The 20930-nt window shown below is 37.3% G+C and overlaps 1 protein-coding gene across 20 annotated transcripts in view; it reads left to right on the top strand.

The window, feature by feature from the left end:
* The window catches only part of LYST (lysosomal trafficking regulator), a 176254-nt gene that overhangs the window by 30317 nt on the left and 125007 nt on the right, over positions 1–20930 (top strand). For 19 of the 20 annotated variants that reach the window (XM_059882423.1, XM_059882412.1, XM_059882419.1 and 16 more), the window contains 3 exons: positions 846–1044; positions 16229–16319; positions 17933–20012. In XM_059882423.1, coding sequence (XP_059738406.1) covers positions 853–1044; positions 16229–16319; positions 17933–20012 — 2363 coding nt within the window. In that variant the 5' untranslated portion in view covers positions 846–852. 20 annotated transcript variants of the gene reach the window in all.

Raw genomic sequence — 20930 nt, 5'->3', positions numbered from 1 at the left:
CAGTTGAGTTATGTGCATTGTCAGTACTACATCTGATGAATTTTCCGTGTTTCTTGGTTATTTACTTTCTACCAGTCTCCTCTGGTAAGATTAAAAAATGTGCACAGCCTCAAAACCTACAGAATGATGTCAGCGTCTTTGGGTTCTGTCAGGTGAAAAACAGTTTATATTTTTAAAGATCCATTTATCTTTCAAAATATGTACAACAAGAGTATTTTATAAGTAATGGGTTTATTTTTATTCTAGAGTGAGGCCATTTTAGAGAGGAAGTCAGCATTTACTTTAGCCGCCACCACCCACTAGTGTTTTCTTTCCCAGCACTGTGACTTACCCGTGCTTTCTCAGTCATTGCACACCCAGGACTGATTTCTGCCATGCAGGAATATTTAAGGAGTACCAGACTAGATCAGAGGAGAAGGCAATGGCACCCTACTCCAGTACTCTTTTTGCCTGGAAAATCCCATGGATGGAGGAGCCTGGTAGGCTGCAGTCCATGGGGTCGCTAAGAGTCGGACACGACTGAGCGACTTCCCTTTCACTTTTCACTTTCATGCATTGGAGAAGGAAATGGCAACCCAGTCCAGTGTTCTTGCCTGGAGAATCCCAGGGACGGTGGAGCCTGGTGGGCTGCCGTCTATGGGGTTGCACAGAGTCGGACACGACTGAAGCAACTTAGCAGCAGACTAGATCAGAACTGTGTCTGAAAAGATTATAAGGTTAGGTACCAATGCCCAATAATTTAAAGTCAGTCTTCAATTAAAAACAAATAGCAATAAAAACACATATTAATAGTTTTATACAACATTTTTATTTTTCTAATCTTTTATGTAATATTTATTTTATAGCTCGGTCATGAGCACTGACAGTAACTCGTTGGCACGTGAGTTTCTGACCGATGTCAACCGGCTTTGCAATGCAGTGGTCCAGAGAGTGGAGGCCAGGGAGGAAGAAGAGGAGGAAACCCACATGGCAACCCTCGGACAATACCTTGTCCATGGCCGAGGATTTCTGTTACTTACGAAGCTAAATTCTATCATTGATCAGGTAACATTTTCATATCAAATCATTTTTTTTAATCAGTAAATTTTAATTATAGATAAGTAATTTCTAGGTTGCATAATTTCTGATAGTCTTTTTGAGATAAAGTCCTGTCTCTCACATCACTCAGACAAGGAAAAGTAACTCCATTTATGAACATACTGTTTATTTGAATACTTTCCAAAATGTCTAAAATATCTTACAGTTATAAACAACCTTTTTTCTAAAATGCTTTCATATACACTATGCTTTTTAATTTTAATATCAGTGTGAGATAACTATGTTAGTAGAGATAAGATCATGATTCAGAAAAATCTGCATTTGTACTTTCAATAAGTATCAGGTATATTTTTTTAAAGTTTAGTGTAAATTATATTTAGAGAATGTGCCAATTCTGGGGTGAAAATACAGAATCCTTTGTGTAAACTAATAATTACTAAATCATCTGGTTTTCGTACATTACTGTGTTTGCTTAAACAATGGTAAGACCATATGGTATTTTGCTGTTTCCTTTTTATAGAATTAACAGAATTTTAAAGCTAGTTGGGACTATGGAGATGTTTTCATCTAACCTCCTTTTGTAGATGAAAGACTGAGGTCTGGAAACATTAAATAACTCAGACAAGGTTAACTTGAAGCCTAAATGCAATTTTTATCTATTTCATTTGATTAGAAAACAAATATTTATTTTATGAAAGAAAAGCCCACCATCTGCTTTCACCATCTACTAACTAACGTAGTTAGGTAATAATATTTCAATTAATTTAAATTTAAAGAATAATAAACACTCTGTAGCACCAGTATGATAGACAGCTTTAAACACTTTAAGTGTAAATTTAACTGTTGTAAAATAAAATTTCCTTGTCATGAAAGCATTTTGCTAAGAAATACATATATTGGGTAAATATAGATACTAAAATTAAAGCGGCTATTTTCACTATAAGCTAAGAAACCTAACAATATAAATCAGGAAGTATTTGTTCACTGTGGTATCTACCTGTCATGGAATTTTTCAGAATATTTTCAGGTTTATATATTTTTAAATTTAATTTCTTTTTATTGCTGCTGCTGCTAATTTGCTTCAGTCGTGTCCGACTCTGTGCGACCCCATAGACGGCCTCCCACCAGGCTCCCCCGTCCCTGGGGTTCTCCAGGCAAGAACACTGGAGTGGGTTGCCATTTTCTTCTCCAATATTTTTATTGAGGTAGCATTGATTTATAACATTATATAGGTTTATGTAATTTTATTCTTTTTTTAATGTGATTGATCAAATATGACTAAATGGAATTTAATTTTTAAATATTTGTATGGCTTCTATAAATAAATTTTAAAATAAAAAATGATTTGTTAGACCACATGTAGTGATTTTATATTTCAAAATTTTGATGATTTAGTATACATATCATGCTCTGTTTATCTTCTTACCCCACATTAGAACAATTCTGTGTTTTTTCTCTCTTTTTTTTAAAGATACTACTTATATAGCATCAGAAATACCAGTTATCCAGGAATAAATCTGATAAATTATATATAGATTTCTCTATAAAATACTATAAAATGTTGTTGAGAGAAACTAAAGAATACCCAAATAAGGGTGGAACTACATAATTTTCATGTACTGGGAAAAAGTCAATATAATAAATATATTTTATTCTCCAAATTGCTCTGTAAATTCCAATATAATCCCAAACTTTCAGTAGCTTTTTAAAATGCCAGCTTTATTGGAATATAGCTTACATATCAAAGAATTAATCTATTTCATATGTGCGACTTGGAGGTTTTTGAGTGAAGTCGCTCAGTCGTGTCCAACTCTTTGCGACCCCATGGACTGTAGCCTAACCAGGTTCCTCCGTCCATGGGATTTTCCAGGCAAGAATACTGTAGTGGGTTGCCATTCCCTTCTCCAGGGGATTTTCTCGGCCCAGGGATTGAACCCAGGTCTCCTGCATTGTAGGCAGACGCTTTACCATCTGAGCCACCAGAGAAGATCAGTGTAGTCATACAGAAATGCAACTGTCACCACAGTCAGTTTTAGAATATTTTCACCCCCTCAAATAGAAACCCGGTGCCCTTAGCCATTACTTCCCTGTCCCTCCCATCCGCCTTGGCCCTCAGCAAACACTGATCTATTTTCTGTCTTTCTCTTTTGAGTTGTGAAGTATCTTTCACTGTACTGTTTAATGATTGAATGTGAATGTGAAAGTCATTCAGTCCTGTTCGACTCTTTGTGACCCCGTGGACTGTAGCCTGCCATGCTCCTCTGTCCATGAGATTTCCCAGACAAGAATACTGGAGTGGGTTGCCATTCCCTTCTCCAGGGCAACTTCCTGACCCAGGGATCAAACCCGGGTCTCCTGCGTTGCAGGTGGATTCTTTACCATCTGAAGCCCATTAAATGATTGAACTCATTCAACTCATAATTGCAACATTTTTTCCTATGGCAATATTTTTTTAATGTCTTCTTTCTCCCTAGTTACTCACTTTTTGGAATATCTGTAGCAATGGTGGTAGGGACAGTAGAAGAAGAGTGAAAATAAAATATTAATGAATAGCCATTTAAAAAATAAGACTTCCCAAGATTTAATTGTTTAAACCAGAAAATGGAGAATGATCTTTAGGCTCTTTAAGGGGAATTTAACTATGTAAGATTTAATCATTTAAGATGAAATCAAAGCACTGGATTCAAAGCTGTACAGGAGAAACTAGCTTTTATCTGTTTCTCATATGTTGAAACACTTCTTGGATACTCTGGAGAAGAGGCAGTTTAAATCCTTGCAATACTTCTGCTTTATTAACAGATATTTAATATAAGGAATTAAGCAGACTTTTTATTAATACGTAATTTACGTATAGGAAATGCACAGTATTTTGTTGGGTAAGTTTTGACAAATATGTAACTTCTATAACCACCACCCAAACCAATGGTTAGAAATTTCCACCACCCTAGAAAAGTTTGTCATACTCCTTTTCACTCAGCCACTCCCCTTCCCCCACTGCAAGATAACCGCTATTCTGACTTTTAACATCTAAGTATAGTGTTGCTTGTTCTAGTACTTCCCATAAATGTAATCATGCAGTGTGTACGCTTGTGTCTCGGAGATGATTCATCCATGTTGCTTAAATCAGTAGTTCATTACTTTTTGTTTCTGGTTAGTGCTTTGTTGTATGGATATACCATAATTTTTTAACCATACTCCTGTTGTTTAACCATTTGGGTTGTTTTGTTGTTGTTCTTTAGTTGCTAAATTGTGTCTTACTCTTTTGTGATCCCCATGGACTGTATAGCCCACCAGTCTCCTCTGTCCATGGGATTTCCCAGGCAAGAATACTGGAATGGGTTGCCATTTTCTTCTCCATTTGGGTTGTTTACACTTAGCTATTGTGAATAAAGCTGCTGTGAATATTCTTATAAATGTCTTTGTGTGAATATATTTTCATTTCTTCTGGATAAAGATCCAGGCATATGATTGCTCAGCTACAGGGTAGGTGTTTAGCAGTATAAGAAATTGCTAAACTGTTTTTCAAAGTGGTTACCACTTTGTTCATTCATTCAGTGGTGTATGAGAATTTTCATTCCTACCAGTGGTGTATGAGAATTCCAGTTGTTCTATATCCTGTCTAATATTTGACATTGCCAATTTTTTTAGTATTAGGCGTTCTGAGTGAATGTAAAGCAGTGTCTCATTGCAATTTTAATTTGCATTTCTGTGATAACTGATGATGTTGAGCACTTTTTAGTGTGTTTAATGTCCGTTTGTATATCTTCTTTTGTGAATATCTGTTCAAGTTTTGTGCTCATTTTAAAACTCAGGTTATTTGTTTATAATCCAGTTGCTATAATTCTTTATGTATTCTGGATAAAAATCTTTGTTGAATTGCAGATACTTTCTCTGTGGCTTGTCTTTTCATATCTTTCTTTTTTCCCTGCTGAGCTATGAGGCATGCAGGATCTTAGTTCCCCACCAGGGGAGGAACCTGTGCTTCCTGTAGTGGAAGCATAGAATCTTATCTACTGGACCACCAGGACGGTCCTGCCTTTACATTTCTCAACAGTGTCTTTAGGAAAGCAAATTTTTTCCCTTTGTGAATAGTGCTTTTCATATCTTGTCTAAGAAATCTTGGTCTTACAAACCCAAAGTTGCACAGATATTCTCCAGTGTTTTTCCCCCTAGGGGCTCTTTTGTTATTATTTTTAGGTCTTTTAGGTCTGTGATCCATTTTGAATTAATATTTGAATATGATTTGAGGTAGGAATTATGGTTCATTTCTGCCCATCCACTCATTTGTTCTACAACATTTCTTCTTAAAAGTCTGTTCTTTCCCTTACTGAAAAACGTTGCCACCTTGGTTAAAAACCAATTGACCATATATTTATAGTTTATTTTTAAACTCTTCTTCTACTCTGTAATTTCTTTCACTAATACTATACTGTCCTGATTACTGTAACTTTTATAGTAATTCCAGAAATTAAATGGTGTAAGTTCTCTAATTTGTTCTTTTTCAAAATGTTTGAAGAACATTCTAGATCCTTTGCCTTTCCATATACATTTTAGAATCAGCTTATTATTTCTGCAAAGTGCCTGTTATGATTTCAGTTGTGATGTTGTTGAATCCAGAAATCAATTCGAAGAAAATGGCCATCTTACATGCTAACAGTCCTGAGTTTCTCAATCCATGAACATGATATAAATCTCTTTGTTTGAATCCTCTCAAATTTCTCTACAGTATTTTGTGGTTTTTAGCATTGAGGTCTTATGTAATTGGGGGTAAATTTGTTCTAAATAGTTTATCCCTTTTATGACATTATAAATGGCATTTAAAATTTTTATTTTTCTGCTGCTTGCTGCTCATAGAAATACAGTTGATTTTTGTATGTTGACCTTGTGCCCTGTGATTTTACTGAATTTATTTACTTATCTATCTTGAAATTTTACTGTGCATTCCTTAGGATTTTCTGTGTAAACAGTCATGTCATCTATAAATGATTTCACTTCTTTTCAAATTTTTATGCCTTTTATTTCATTTTCTTGTGTTTTTCCTTGGCTTCTAGTACAGTGGTGGGTGGAAGTGATGAGAGTGGACAGCCTGCCTGTGTTTGGCCTGAGGGAAAGGCAGTCAGTATTTCTCCATTAAATCTTATGTTAGCTCTAGATTTTTCCCAGATGCCTTTCATCACAATAAGGAAATTCTCTTTTATTCCCAGTTTGTTGAGAGTTTGTATCCTGAATGAATGTTAGGTTTTGTCAAATACCTTTTCTGTGCCTATTGACACTATCGTATTATTTTTTTCTATTAATGTAGGTGGATTACATTGATGGTTTCTAAATGTTGAACTAACTTTGCATTCCTGGAATAAACCCAATTTGGTCATAGTTTATCATATACAGAAATGTTAATCTGTTTATTCTTAGGGGAAAAACACTTAAATAGAAAAAATATAATCTTATTAATGGTTAAAGATAACAGACTGGAAACTTGAAAACTGCCCAGCCTAAAAAAACAACAATTACTCTTGATTTTAATGTTGGTATCAGTATCATTTAGATGGTGGCTTTGGTGACCCAATTGCTCCAGATCTCAGTATCCTCATTAGTAATGTAATATACATCAGTAACATAAATACATCTAGTTGGATGACTTCAAAGATCTCTTCGAACATAAAAGTGATTTATTTCTATGTTGTATTTGATAGTAATGGTTTCTAATTTCTTCTGTACCCTAATCATGGACATATATCACTTAATTCTAATGTAATGAGTAAAAAATAACATGATTTATTACCAAAAAAATATATCAAAATTGAACTAGAATACACAACCATGTGTTATATAACATTCTGCTTTTAAAATTTCCAGTTTATATAGTTTCCATACCTATTCACATTTTGTGGATGTTCTATAAAGTTGTTAATTATTTTGCTGAGTAAAATATCAAGAACAGGCTATACATTTATGAACAGAGTATAGTTTTAAAAATATAATGGGTTTCTTTAACCTTTGCTATTTTATATGTAAGAGAATACTTTAGTCTTCTTACATTTTTGTAGTATTGTTTCTTTAATATGTGGTACTATATAATTGGCCTACCATCATAATACATAAAGTAAGTTTAATTGGAAAATATCAGACTTTTAAAACTGTGGCTACACAATTCATTCACTGGTTTATTCAACAGTATCTACTATGTTCTAGCACCTGTGCTACATACAGAGGTAGAAGAATAGAGATGTCTTTACCAGGAACTCAGCGCTTTTGAAGGGATGGACAAATTTTGTTTTTTAAGGATGACAAACTGTAAAATTATTGGGGCATATAAAGGAGCGAGTCCTCAGGAAATGTTTCTTAGACAGATTGACATGTGTAAACAGGAATTGGCAGTGTAAAGGGGGAGGAGGCATTAGACCAAAGGAACTGCAAATGCAAACACACTGAGCTCTGGAGAAGAATCTCCTAGGAGGGTTAAAGCAAAGGCTGCATGTGGAGGTTGGGCTAGTGGGGAAGCTGATGGCAAGCCTTGTCTACTGTAGTTTTGTTGTTCAGTTGCTCAGTCATGTGTGACTCTTTGTGACCCCATGGACTGCAGCACGCCAGGCTTCCCTGTCCTTCCCTGTCTCCCTGAGTTTGCTCAAACTCATGTCCATTGAGTGGGTGATGCTGTCTAACCATCTCATCCTCTGCCGCCCCCTTCTCATTTTGCCTTCAGACTTTTCCAGCATCAGGGTCTTTTTTAAAGAGTTGGCTCTACCATAGTAAGTCAGTCTACCATAGTAAGGAATCTTAATTTCATTCTGAAAATATTAGGGAGGTTTTTAAGTAAGAGAATAAACAACGAAAAGTATTCTTCAGATTTGACAAGTCAGTCACTGACAATATTATTAGCAAGAATTGTTTCAGTTGGAGAATAATGCAAACTTTTCAATTTAGTAAAGGTAATAACAATGAATGGATTTTAAATTACTACATCTAGATCTACAGATTCTGTTTACACATATGCCAGAATTTATCTGTGTATGATTGGTCTAACAGGGATGAGGGAGCATAGCAGATGCTGACATTCCTACTTCTTGGAAGAGTGGGAGTGTGATCACAGTGGAAATGGTAGCCACTGGACAGCAGTAGATCAACCATTGCATTACCTCCTTTACACCTAGGCTAGTAGACAGGAGCAGTGAGTGTATCAGTTGATTGCTATGTAACAAACCACAATTCAAAAAATTGGCTGCATTAAAAAATGATTTATTTGCTAATGATTCTGTGAGGTTGGCAGTTCAGACAGGCTCAGCTGGGATCACCACCTCTGCTCCTTATGGTGTCAGCAGGGATTACATCTAAATGTGCAGTTGGTTGGCAGAAGACTGAGGGCTGCTGGATGGGACTGTTGGCCGGCTGCCTCAGTTCTCATCCATGTGGCCTCTCGTCTTTCAGAAGGCTAGTCTCAGCTTCTTTCCATGGATGGAAGCACTCCAAGAGGCTCAGGGGGAGGCTGAAGAAAGTCATATAATCTCACTTCTGCCACATTCTGTTGGTCAAAGCAAGTCACTTGGCCAGCACAGATTTAAAAGATGAGAACACAGACTCCAGCACTTGATGGGAGGACATCACTTGTGGCCATGTTTTATCTACCATAGTGTTTTCCCTCTGGCCATGATTATTAGCATCTCTCCCATACTCCCTCCCAGGACTCTCAGAGTAATGTTCCCTCGTGGCGTCCGATCGGAAGTCCACGAGCTCACGATATGCATCAGTTCTGTATGCACTCTAGGCTTCCCGGTGCAGCACTTTAGTAGCAGCTTTTCTTGACTGAGAGACTCGTGAACTAAAAAGACAAATTATCCACCCCCATACACCCTGTACACAGTGATGAGACAGGAACAAGTTAACCACAATACATACTTGTATTCAACAAGGGAGAGTGAGAGGAGGCACTCGCAGTCACTCATCCAGTGAAATCCAGCTAGGCAGGTGTTCTAACATACCTTTTTCTGTTTTTCAGACAGATTTCTACTTTGGGCATGTAACGCTTGTGTGGAAAAACACCCTTAAAATTTTTAGTAATACTCTACTTTTGTCTGGCTAACAGGGTCTACTCAGTTCAGTTCAGTCACTTAGTCGTGTCCGACTCCTTGCGACCTCATGAACCGCAGCACACCAGGCCTCCCTGTCCATCACCAACTCCCAGAGTCCACCCAAACCCATGTCTTTTGAGTCGATGATGCCATCCAACCATCTCATCCTCTGTCGTCCCCTTCTCTTCATGCCCTCAATCTTTCCCAGCATCAGGGTCTTTTCAAATCAGTCAGCTCTTCGCATCAGGTGGCCAAAGTATTGGAGTTTCAGCCTCAACATCAGTCTTTCCAATGAACACCCACTCCTTTAGGATGGACTGGTTGGGTCTCCTTGCAGTCCAAGGGACTCTCAAGAGTCTTCTCCAACACCACAGTTCAAAAACATCAATTCTTTGGCACTCAGCTTTCTTTATAGTCCAACTCTCACATCCATACATGACTACTGGAAAAACCATAGCCTTGATTAGACGGACCTTTGTTGGCAAAGTAATGTCTCTGCTTTTTAATATGCTGCCTAGGTTGCTCATAACTTTCCTTCCCAAGGAGTAAGCGTCTTTTAATTTCATGGCTGCAGTCACCATCTGTAGTGATTTTGGAGCCCAGAAAAATAAAGTCAGCCACTGTTTCCACTATTTCCCCATCTATTTGCCATGACGTGATGGGACCGGATGCCATGATCTTCGTTTTCTGAATGTTGAGCTTTAAGCCAACTTTTTCACTCTCCTCTTTCACTTTCATCAAGAGGCTCCTTAGTTCTTCTTCACTTTCTGCCATAAGGGTGGTATCATCTGCATATCTGAGGTTACTGATATTTCTCCCAGCAGTCTTGATTCCAGCTTGTGCTTCATCCAGCCCAGCGTTACTCATGATGTACTCTGCATAAAAGTTAAGTAAGCAGGGTGACAATATACAGCCTTGATGTACTCCTTTTCCTATTTGGAACCAGCCTGTTGTTCCGTGTCCAGTTCTAACTGTTGCTTCCTGACCTGTGTATAGGTTTCTCAAGAGGCAGGTCAGGTGGTCTGGTGTTCCCATCTCTTTCAGAATTTTCCAGTTTATTGTGATCCACACAGTCAAAGACTTTGGCATAGTCAATAAAGCAGAAATAGATGTTTTTCTGGAACTCTCTTTTTCGATGATCCAGCAGATGTTGGCAATTTGATCTCTGGTTCCTCTGCCTTTTCTAAGACCAGCTTGAACATCTGGAAGTTCAGTGTTCACATATTGCTGAAGTCTGGCTTGGAGAATTTTGAGCATTACTTTACTAGCATGTGAGATGAGTGCAATCTCTGGGCCTACTAGGTACCACCTTAAGTCTTTCTGGGGTTGTGACATAATACTCTTAGTATTATAGCCACTTAATAACCCATTTTTGATGGGAGGAGAGGAGGAAAGGGAATTGGGAGCTGGTTGGGCAGGCTATAGCCTATAGGCGAAGTCCTGTTGCCACTGATCTGTTTGTGGGCAACACACAAGCTAATAAGAGTTTTGGCATTTTTGAAACACTGTTAAAAGAAACAAAAATATGGGACAAAGGCCATATATGACTCACAAAGCCTAAAATGTTTACATTCTGGCCTGTTACAAAATAAGTTTGCAACTTCTGGTCTAAATAAAGAAAAACTATTTTTTTTTTCAAAGCATAGTATCTGACATCAGTAGGGAAAACAGTACATGTAATTATCCTGAGACATCAAAAACATTTAGCAGAATTCATCTATTCTTGACAAAAACTCTAAAAATAGATTAAGAATAGAGTTTCATCTAAAAAGAGCAGAAATAAAGAAAAAAATTTATATTTATTTTTATTAAGGTATGAGTAGGACTTCCCTGGTGGCTCAGATGGTCAAGAGCCTGCCTGCAACGCAGGAGACCTGGGTTCAATCCCTGGGTCAGGAAGATCCCCTGGAGAAGGGAATGGCAACCCACTCCAGTATTCTTGCCTGGAGAATCCCATGGACAGAGGAGCCTGGTGGGCTACTAGTACAGTATTACTAGTAGCAAAAAGTCTTTGTTACTTTCAACATGGAGTAGCAAAGAGTCGGACAGGACTGAGCAAATTTCACATAGTTGATTTACAATGTTGTGTTAATTTCTGCTGTACAGCAAAGTGATTCATTGAATATTCTTTTTCATATTCTTTCCCATTTTGGTTTATCACAGGATATTGAATATAGTTCACTGTGCTATACACTAGAACCTTGTTGTTTATCAGTTCTATGTATAATAAGTTTTAATCTGCTAACTCCAAACTCCCAATCTGTCCCTTCCTCATCTCCCCGACCTCCTTGGCAACCACAAGTCTGTTCTCTATGTCTGTGAGTCTGTTTCTGTTTTGGAGATAGGTTCATCTGTGTCCTGTTTTAGAATTCTCCATGGAAGTGACTGTTATATGGTGTTTGTCTTTATCTGTCTTACTTCACTTAGTATGATAATCTCTTGGTCCATCCATGTTGCTACAAATGGCATTATTTCTTTTTTTTTTTGGCAGAGTAGTATTCCGTTGTATGTATGTACCACGTGTTCTTTATCCATTCATCTGTCAGTAGACATTTAGGTTGTTTCCACGTCTTGGCCATTGTGAATAGTGCTCATATGAACATAGGAGCACACATATCTTTTTGAATTATAGTTTTGTCTGGATATATGCCCAGGGGTGGGATTGCTGGATCACGTGGCAACTCTATTTTTAGTTTTTGGAGGAACCTCTGTAGTGTTTTCCATAGTGGCTGCACCAATTTACACTCCCACCAACTGTGTAGGAGCATTTTCTCTACATTCTTGCTAGCATTTATTTGTAGACTTTTTAAATCATGGCCATTCTGACCAGTGTGAGGTGGTACCTCATTGTACTTTTGATTTGCAGTTCTCTGATAATTAATGATGATGAACATCTTTTCATGTGCCTGCTGGCCATCTGTATATCTTCTTTGGAAAAATGTCTGTTTAGGTCTTCCATTTTTCAGTTGGATGTTTTTCATTGTTATTGAGTTGTATGACCTGTTTGTATGAAGAAATCAAAATAATTTTTTATAAGCTCTGCAATAGAACCAGCATAAGAATAACTTTATTACTATTCTGTTTGATATCATGTTTTAAAAACATGCAATAATAAAGTGGAATATGAAAATAGTGACAGCTAAATGTGAGAAAGATGGAGAAATAAAAGTTAATTTTTAAACTGATGTGTACAGAAAAATCCCAAAGATCATCCAGAAAACTGTTCAACAGAATTATAGAATATAAGACAAACATATTGTTTCCTTTAGTGAAATCTATACAACTAGAAAATTTTAAAAAGATTCTGTTTACAGTAGTACTGAAGAAATGTTCACATGTGTGTATATAGATACACATTTAAGAAATAATTATAAAATTGTGATAGAAGAAATGAAGGACTTAAATAGCACATATATTTCTGCTATGTCTGGAACATTAAATTCAGCATGTCAAAATTAAAAGTAATGCCATTAATATAAATTAAAATAACTTCAGTCCAAATTCCTTAACATGTCATCCTAAGATCCTTGAACCCCACTGATCTGGTGCCCATATGCCTGCAGCTTCCTAAACATCGCCTCTGATTTGGGATTTCAGCCTTTCCTCCCAATAGAATTGCCCTTTCTCTTCCATCCTGCCATCACTACTTTTGGATGGTTAGGATAGGCAATTAATATAAAATACAATCAAAACAATAGAATTGTGGAAGAGACAGTGCCTGGCACCTGGTAGATATGTGGCATGAACATGATTCTTACCACCTGGATGAGAGTGATCTCACTGTTTGTTATTGCAGTGGGGAATTTAAAAATGTGTGACACAGTCATTTTCCAAGCAGAGGGGAGAACATAAAATTGTAAGTATTAAATGAGGAGTACTGTGATTTCACTAGATCAGATAGTTTAGGAATAGCCGGGGAATGGCTCTGTTTGGGTCATATATTGCCTAATTTGGCATATTGAGCCTTGAGCTAAGTGGGAAGGAAACAGAGCAGTTCCAGGCCACGTGTCTCAGAAGCCAGGGGCAGGAATGCCAGTTCACACAGCAGTGGTGATTTGCCAGTGTACTGTGGAGGAACACATGCTGAATTACAAGGACAGCCTGTCTGTAGCACTTCTTCACACACCCTTGAGGTTTTGGCAAGCTCTGTTAGAATGTTATTAGTTCCTCTGCTAAAGATAAAGATTCAACTTAGAGGGACTAGGCAGGAATGTACCTGTCCAAAATTGGTTTACTGTTTTTTGCAAGATAATGTATCTTTTGCTGGCATCTTAAAAAATGTTGAGATGGGTACCGAGTAGAAGCTCTACATACAATTGTTATCTAGACATCTGCTGACTCTGAAGTGAAGCACATAGAAATGGCATAGAATTGCCCTTTGATACAATTTTTACTTTGCATCCAGAATTCAAAATCATTCAGGCAGGTAATGTTTATGAACATCCAGCTGTGTAGTAGGCATTGAGTGGGAAAAAGGGAGGTGATTGCTAAGGACTAGGGCCTGAGCCCTGGAATTCATGCTCTGAGAGAAAGTATGTTTGGGAAAATCTCCCATCATCTTTAGAGATAAATCCAAACCCCTTCATGTGACCCCCCTCCCCAAGGCCGCCTTGTATCTGGCACTGTCCACCTGGCTGGCCTTGCAGCCTTTTCTTAGTGCCCTCCCCCTTGCTGTGCTCCAGCCACACTGTCCTGCCTGCCATTCATGAAAAAGTCAAATCCATTCCCACCCTTTGTATCTTTCCTATGAGCTCTTTTCCTCCATGCCTTTGCATGGATTCTTCCTTCTCATCAGTTAAGCATCTGCTCAAGTGGTCCATCCTGACTAGCCTATTGAAATGTTCCTCTTTCCATCTTATTTAATTTTCTCCATATCACAGCATTCTGTCTGAAAGTTTCTTATCTGTCACCACTGTTTTCTGTCTCACCTGCTAGTGTCAGCTTTGTAAGGATGTGAGTGTTGTCTTCCTTGTTCACCACTACATCCAGAATGTCTGGCACATAGTAGAGGCTCAGGAAATATTTGTTGAATGAATGAAAGAGGAAAATGGGCATTCAGACATTAACCATTCAGCAAATTGGTTGCTATACTAAATCAGGGGCATGAAACCTTACTTGACCTAGGAGCAATCGATTAGAGAAGTCTTCCCACAGAGGAACTAAGACCTGAAGGATGATTTGGTACTTGGCAGATGGAAGGATGGTGAGAGAATTGTAAGAGCAGTGCATGTGAGGAAGATGTTTGAAGGACCATTGATGTTCAGGAAACCTTAATAATACATGTAGGTAGGGGTTGGCTTTGGTGGTAGGAGTTAAAACTGGACAAGTCAGTAGGAATCATGTCATGAAGGGTCTTCCAGGCCTGAGAAGGGATTTAGATTTTGCTTTTGCAGAATTTTAAGCCTTTTCATAACCAAGATGCTAGAAAGTAATAATCGGAATCCTGTCTCTACTTTCTCATTCCCCTTGACTCTTCAGCCTATTTGTAATCTGATTTGCACCCTCATCACTCCATCAAAACTGTGTTTGTTAAGGTCACCAGTGACCCTGTATTTGCTAAGTGCTTTCCTCCTATCATCTTACACAATTAAAGATCAACAACTCTTGACCTGGTTAACTTTTCTTTCTTTTCTGAACTGCTCTCTTCCCTTGATACTTCTTGTTCTGCTTCTCTTTGGAGAGAGTTAACGTATCAGTCTCCTTTGTAGGCTGCTCTTCAGCACCACCATCTGCGGTTCTTTCAGTGTTGTTCTCCAGAACTCTGTTCTGGGAAGTCTGCCCCTCTCCTCCTGCATACTGTCCTAGGAAATTTCACCCATGTCCTTGACCTCTGCTCGAATGACACCCCAATTATTTACTTTACATCTTTTTCTTAAGTTCCAGTCATGTATATTCAGCTGTTTACTAAAAAGCTGAGTCCATTTGGAGATCCAACAGACATCTCAAACTCAGTAATATCTAAAAAGTGAATCCATCATCTTTACCCCAACCTAACACCACTGCTAAATGTCCTGTCTTGATGACTGTGTTATCACTTGTTACCTAGTGGCCTAAATCAGAAACTTTCAAGTTCTTTTGGATCTTTTTTTTTCCCCTCCCATATGCCCCATAGTTAATCAGCTGCAAGACATTTCATTTCTCCCTTACAGTTTCTCAAATATGTCTCCTCCTTTTCAGTGTTACTGTCTGAGGCTTCAGATAATTATTATCTCGTCTGTATTACTGTTTCCCTGCCTCTAACACTGATTAGTCCCTTCCCCTCCCCACCAGTTCTGTTGTCTATATAGTGGCAAATCTGATTATGTCACCCTGACCCACTCTGACCCCCTCCCCACAGATTGACATGAGCAATTTACACTTGATTTGTCATTAATTCCTCAACCACCCATGTCCCAAGTTTCCCAGGTGTAGCACTTCCACACCTCTGATAATGCTTGCTCCTTTTTCTGAACTCCTAAACTGAATGCCTGTGCCACACCCGGGTATGTACACATGCTGCGTGCCTTCTGTTCTTTAACTGTTTTGTGTGTATGTGTTCTATGGACCAAATGAGGGGACCTTCTCCAGGGCTTGGACCACATCCTCCAGAAAGGGTAAGACAGTAAATGCTATGGACCTAGTGTGCAGTCAATAAATACTTATTGGATGACCTTCACTAATAAGTCTGTCTCTCTTTACATATACTATTGTATTAATAATGTCCATTTCTCTTTTTGAAAATTGTGTTTTCTGAGTTTTAAATTTAACTGCATGAAGCCTTTTTGTTTTTCTAGTAATTTTTGTTACTGGTTTGCTAATTAATAGGGCTTAACTTTTCATTTGCACCTAGCAAATTTATCTTTTTGTAAGTGAGGAATTCTTACAGTGTGCATGGTGGTAGTAACAGCTACTTTCGGAAAAAGCAGCAAGAATGTGCTAAATACTGTCAAATACCCTTACCTTCTTCTAGCCTTGGAAGGGTTTATAAATTGCAAAGTATCACAGCTTTAATTGGATTTAAGATAGGTTAATTTGATTCTTCCTCCTCAAGAAATGGGATTTTTTTTCAACTTAAAGATAAGGTATTAGGAATTACTGTGTTTCATGACCTCAGAGCATGAAGGATTCTTTTATTTCTAATACAGGCATTGACATGCAGAGAAGAACTCCTTACCCTTCTTCTGTCACTCCTTCCATTGGTATGGAAGATACCTGTTCAAGAAGAAAAGGCAACAGGTATGTTTCTTTTCTTTGTCATATCACTTGTGTTATCAAAATTCTACTGGGGAAAAACTTGCATTGAAAGGTTACTTCACTGTGATGGTTGATAGCAGCTCAAAATCAAAGCAGTGTATATTAGTGTGATATTTAATATGAAAAATTATTTAGGCAAATACATTTTTATTTCTTCTAATATAAAAACGATAGAGAATTCCTTGAACGTAATAATGATTAGAAAACAGATGAAGAAGCAGAACAGCCTAACATTTAAAAATGGAGTGTGAAAAGTTTGAAGAAATCAAAGATTCTCTGCTTATTTTAAAGACTGCTTTCCATTACCAGTACTCTATCAAAGACGTTTGTGGTTTAGTTTTTCTAATGTTGCTTTTAAAGGATAAATTTGAAGTAATGTTTTGTGTTAGGACTAGACAGGGTTATTACACTTAAGGTCAACATATTTTTAATTTCTGATTCAGAAAAAAAATATATATATATCATATTAAGTACATGAAACTTAGTTTAAATGTTTCAATAGAGGGATTAACCGTTTTCCCCCTTCACCACTTCTGGAATATGCAGATTGTGAGATGTTTAAGGATCTCTCAGGTTGAAAAAAAAAATCTCTTGAATTGTATTTTAATGCCATATATGCATTTTTAATATATTTCTGATATGGAGCTCTCTTTTAAGGGATTTATCTAAGGTCTTGTAATAATATTATCCTGCTTATTTTGTTGATTCACTGACTCTGCTCTTATTTTCTTCTGAATTTATAGAACTCACAAATTGTTAATCACTTAAGAACTCTAATTTGTGTTCTTTTGGTGAAGTTGTCTTCATTGCCTGCATCTTTTGCATATGTGGAATTTGTCAGACTCCTTTTAATCCTCTCTTAAAGCACAAGTCTTTTATTTAGATTTTTATTTATTCATTCTAAATTATAAGTGTACCTTTTGTATTATTGCAAAGGAAAAAGCCCAGTGTCATTATCTTTTTAATTAGTATGGAAAATTTATTCTTTTCTCTAAGATATAGATCTTGAGTGCTGACCACACAGCAGCCCTAGGTTCTGGGCACTGAGGGTGAAACAGCAATATCTGCCCCTGTACCAGGTTCCTTGCGTAGCACATGCAGTAAATATTGTGAATCAGTATCTCTCTTAACCCCAGTCTTGGAGAACATTTGTATCTATTGTATGATTTTGAAATAATTTGGGGAGATCTTAAGGTTCCTAAGTTATATCAGAGCTATAAACTAAATACTGTTTTGAGGATATAGTATACCTCTGTGTCTTAATTAATGGTGTTATTAGAGGAGATTTGTAAAGTGGTAAGAATAGTAATGCTAAATACCAGCATTGCTTTCCTAACTCTGTTCTCCTTGTTTTCAAAATCAATTTGTATTCTTTGATTCAGGGCCACTTTGTATTTTGAGCAGGATAAGGAAATGAAGTGATGATGTGGGGAGGAAGGGGAGTAGAGACATACTAAAAAGCTAGAAGAAGCCCCATAATAAAAATATACTGAGGACAAACTCCTAAAGTAGAGAAGTAAGAGGATAATCACCTATGCATATTGAGTTTTAAAACGTATTAAGGTATTCTAAATTTTTTTTCTTCATTTTGTCAGATTTTAATCTACCATTCTCAGCTGGTATAATCCTGACCAAAGAAAAGAACTCAAGTTCTCAAAGATCTACTCAGGAAAAATTATATTTAGAAGGAAGTGCCCCGGCTGGTCAGGTTTCTGCAAAAGTAAATGTTTTTCGAAAAAGCAGGCGGCAACGTAAAACTACCCATCGTTATTCTGTAAGAGATGCAAGAAAGACACAGCTCTCCACCTCAGATTCAGAAGTTAATTCAGATGACAAAAGTATAGTAATGACTAAATACAGAAGGTCCCATGTGCTGCAGCATTTTGTAAAACAGTGTCCTAAAGAAGACCACCTTACAGCTAAGCTTAACCACTTATCAACCAAAGAGCAGACTCCTCCTGACACCATGGCTTTGGAAAATTCCAGAGAAATTATTCCAAGAGAGGAGTCAAACACTGACATTTTAAGTGAGCCAGCTGCCTTGTCTACCATCAGTCACATGAACAATTCTCCATTTGATTTATGTCATGTTTTGTTATCTTTATTAGAGAAAGTTTGTAAGTTTGACATTACCTTGAATCATAATTCTGCTCTCGCAGCCAGTGTAGTGCCCACACTGACTGAATTCCTAGCGGGTTTTGGGGACTGCTGTAATCTCAGTGACAATTTGGAGGGTCAGATGGTTTCTGCAGGTTGGACTGAAGAACCAGTGGCTTTGATTCAACGGATGCTTTTCCGAACAGTACTGCATCTGATGTCAGTAGATATTAGTATGGCAGAGGTGATGCCAGAAAATCTCAGAAAAAATTTAACAGAATTGCTTAGAGCAGCTTTAAAAATTAGAACTTTCCTAGAAAAGCAACCTGACCCTTTTGCCCCAAGACAGAAGAAAACACTACAAGAGGTTCAGGATGATTTTGTGTTTTCCAAGTATTGTCATAGAGTGCTTCTTTTACCTGAGCTGCTGGAGGGAGTTCTGCAGATCCTGATCTGTTGTCTTCAAAGTGCAGCTTCAAATCCATTCTTCTTCAGTCAAGCCATGGACCTGGTCCAAGAATTCATTCAGCATCACGGATTTCATTTATTTGAAACAGCAGTTCTTCAAATGGAATGGCTGGTTGTAAGAGATGGGGTTCCTCCCGAGGCCTCAGGACATTTGAAAGCTCTCATCAATAATGTCATGAAAATAATGAGCACTGTCAAAAAAGTGAAGTCAGAGCAGCTGCATCATTCAATGTGTACAAGAAAAAGGCACAGACGTTGTGAATATTCCCACTTCATGCATCACCATAGAGACCTCTCAGGTCTGTTGGTCTCGGCTTTTAAAAACCAGGTTTCCAAAAACCCATTTGAAGAGACGGCAGATGGAGACGTGTATTACCCTGAGCGGTGCTGTTGCATCGCTGTGTGTGCTCATCAGTGTTTACGCTTACTGCAGCAGGCTTCCTTGAGCAGCACGTGTGTCCAGATCCTCTCAGGGGTTCAGAACATCGGCATATGCTGTTGTATGGATCCCAAATCTGTGATTGTTCCTCTCCTCCATGCTTTCAAATTGCCAGCACTGAAAAGCTGTCAGCAGCATATACTGAATATTCTTAACAAACTCATTTTGGATCAGTTAGGAGGAGCTGAGATACCACAGAAAACTAAAAAAGCAGCTTGCAACATCTGTACTGTTGACTCAGATCAACTAGCCAAATTAGAGGAGACCCTGCAGGGAAGCTCTTACAATGCTGAACCTTCCTCAGGTTTATCTAGTCCATCCTACAGATTTCAAGGGATCCTGCCCAGCAGTGGATCAGAAGACTTGTTGTGGAAATGGGATGCCTTAGAGGCTTATCAGAATTTTGTTTTCGAAGAGGACAGATTACAGAGTGTACAGATTGCAAATCACATTTGCAGTTTGATCCAGAAAGGCAATGTTGTTGTTCAGTGGAAACTGTATAACTGCATATTTAATCCTGTGCTGCAAAGAGGAGTTGAATTAGCACATCATTGTCAGCAGCTTAGCATTTCTTCAGCTCAGACTCATGTATGTAGCCATCATAACCAGTGTTTGCCCCAGGAAGTACTTCAGATTTATTTAAAAACTCTGCCTACCCTGCTTAAATCAAGGTTTGTTATATATGTGTGTAGATACTTTTTCTCATTGTTGAAAAATCATGTTCAAAGATGTTTGAATATCTTTATTATTTATTTTTTCCTAGGATTTAATTTTAGTTTAACAACAAAAAAATTTCCCATCCCATGTCGGATTTTTTTTTAACATTTATTTATTTGTTTGTTTTACTGGGGTGTTTATAGAGAAGAGGACAGAGCCATTGATTTTAATTTCTCTGAAAAAAAAGTAAAGTTTTAAATCTATATCTGAGAAAAAAATGGATAAAACGCAGATACCCAACAGCAGGGGCAAAGTTAAATTAATTATATTTACTGGATGTAATATTATTAGCCAAAAATAATGTTAGCTAGGATCTATTGGGACATGAGAAAATGCTTATAATATTTTATAAGTAGCATACAAAAAATAAAAAGTCACCCATTTATTTAGAGCTATGTAAAATATATATATAGTACATAAAGTGTGTATGTGCATGATAATTATCAAAACAGTGAAATTAATGAAATTATTATTTTTTGAATACCATATTTACATTTATTACCTGTATGTAGAAAAACTAGAAAATATAGGTAAGCAAAATGAAGAAAATTAAGATACTTTGAATCCCACCAGTGAGTTTTGCAGATTTTGTGATTGTCAACTTTCATACTTAAAAAATAATTTTGTAAATGAAGCTTGCTTCTGATAGGTAGTTGGCCTTTGAAATTAATGCGTATACCATTTTAAAAACTTACAGTAAAGTATAACATATCTGTGATCATTATTTTCACAACCATTAAAAAAAATCCTGACATTCTGACATTGTTTAAATAGAACTGTCTTTGATCTGAAAGTTTTATAACTCTGTGGCGTGTTTGTGGACAGCCTGGATCTTTGCTGAGCTGGTTTATACTAAAATTATTTCTCAGATT

Source organism: Bos taurus, chromosome 28 (genome assembly GCF_002263795.3).
Source record: "Bos taurus isolate L1 Dominette 01449 registration number 42190680 breed Hereford chromosome 28, ARS-UCD2.0, whole genome shotgun sequence".
NCBI classification, from domain to species: Eukaryota; Metazoa; Chordata; class Mammalia; order Artiodactyla; family Bovidae; genus Bos; species Bos taurus.
This window is presented reverse-complemented; position numbering and strand designations above follow the sequence as displayed.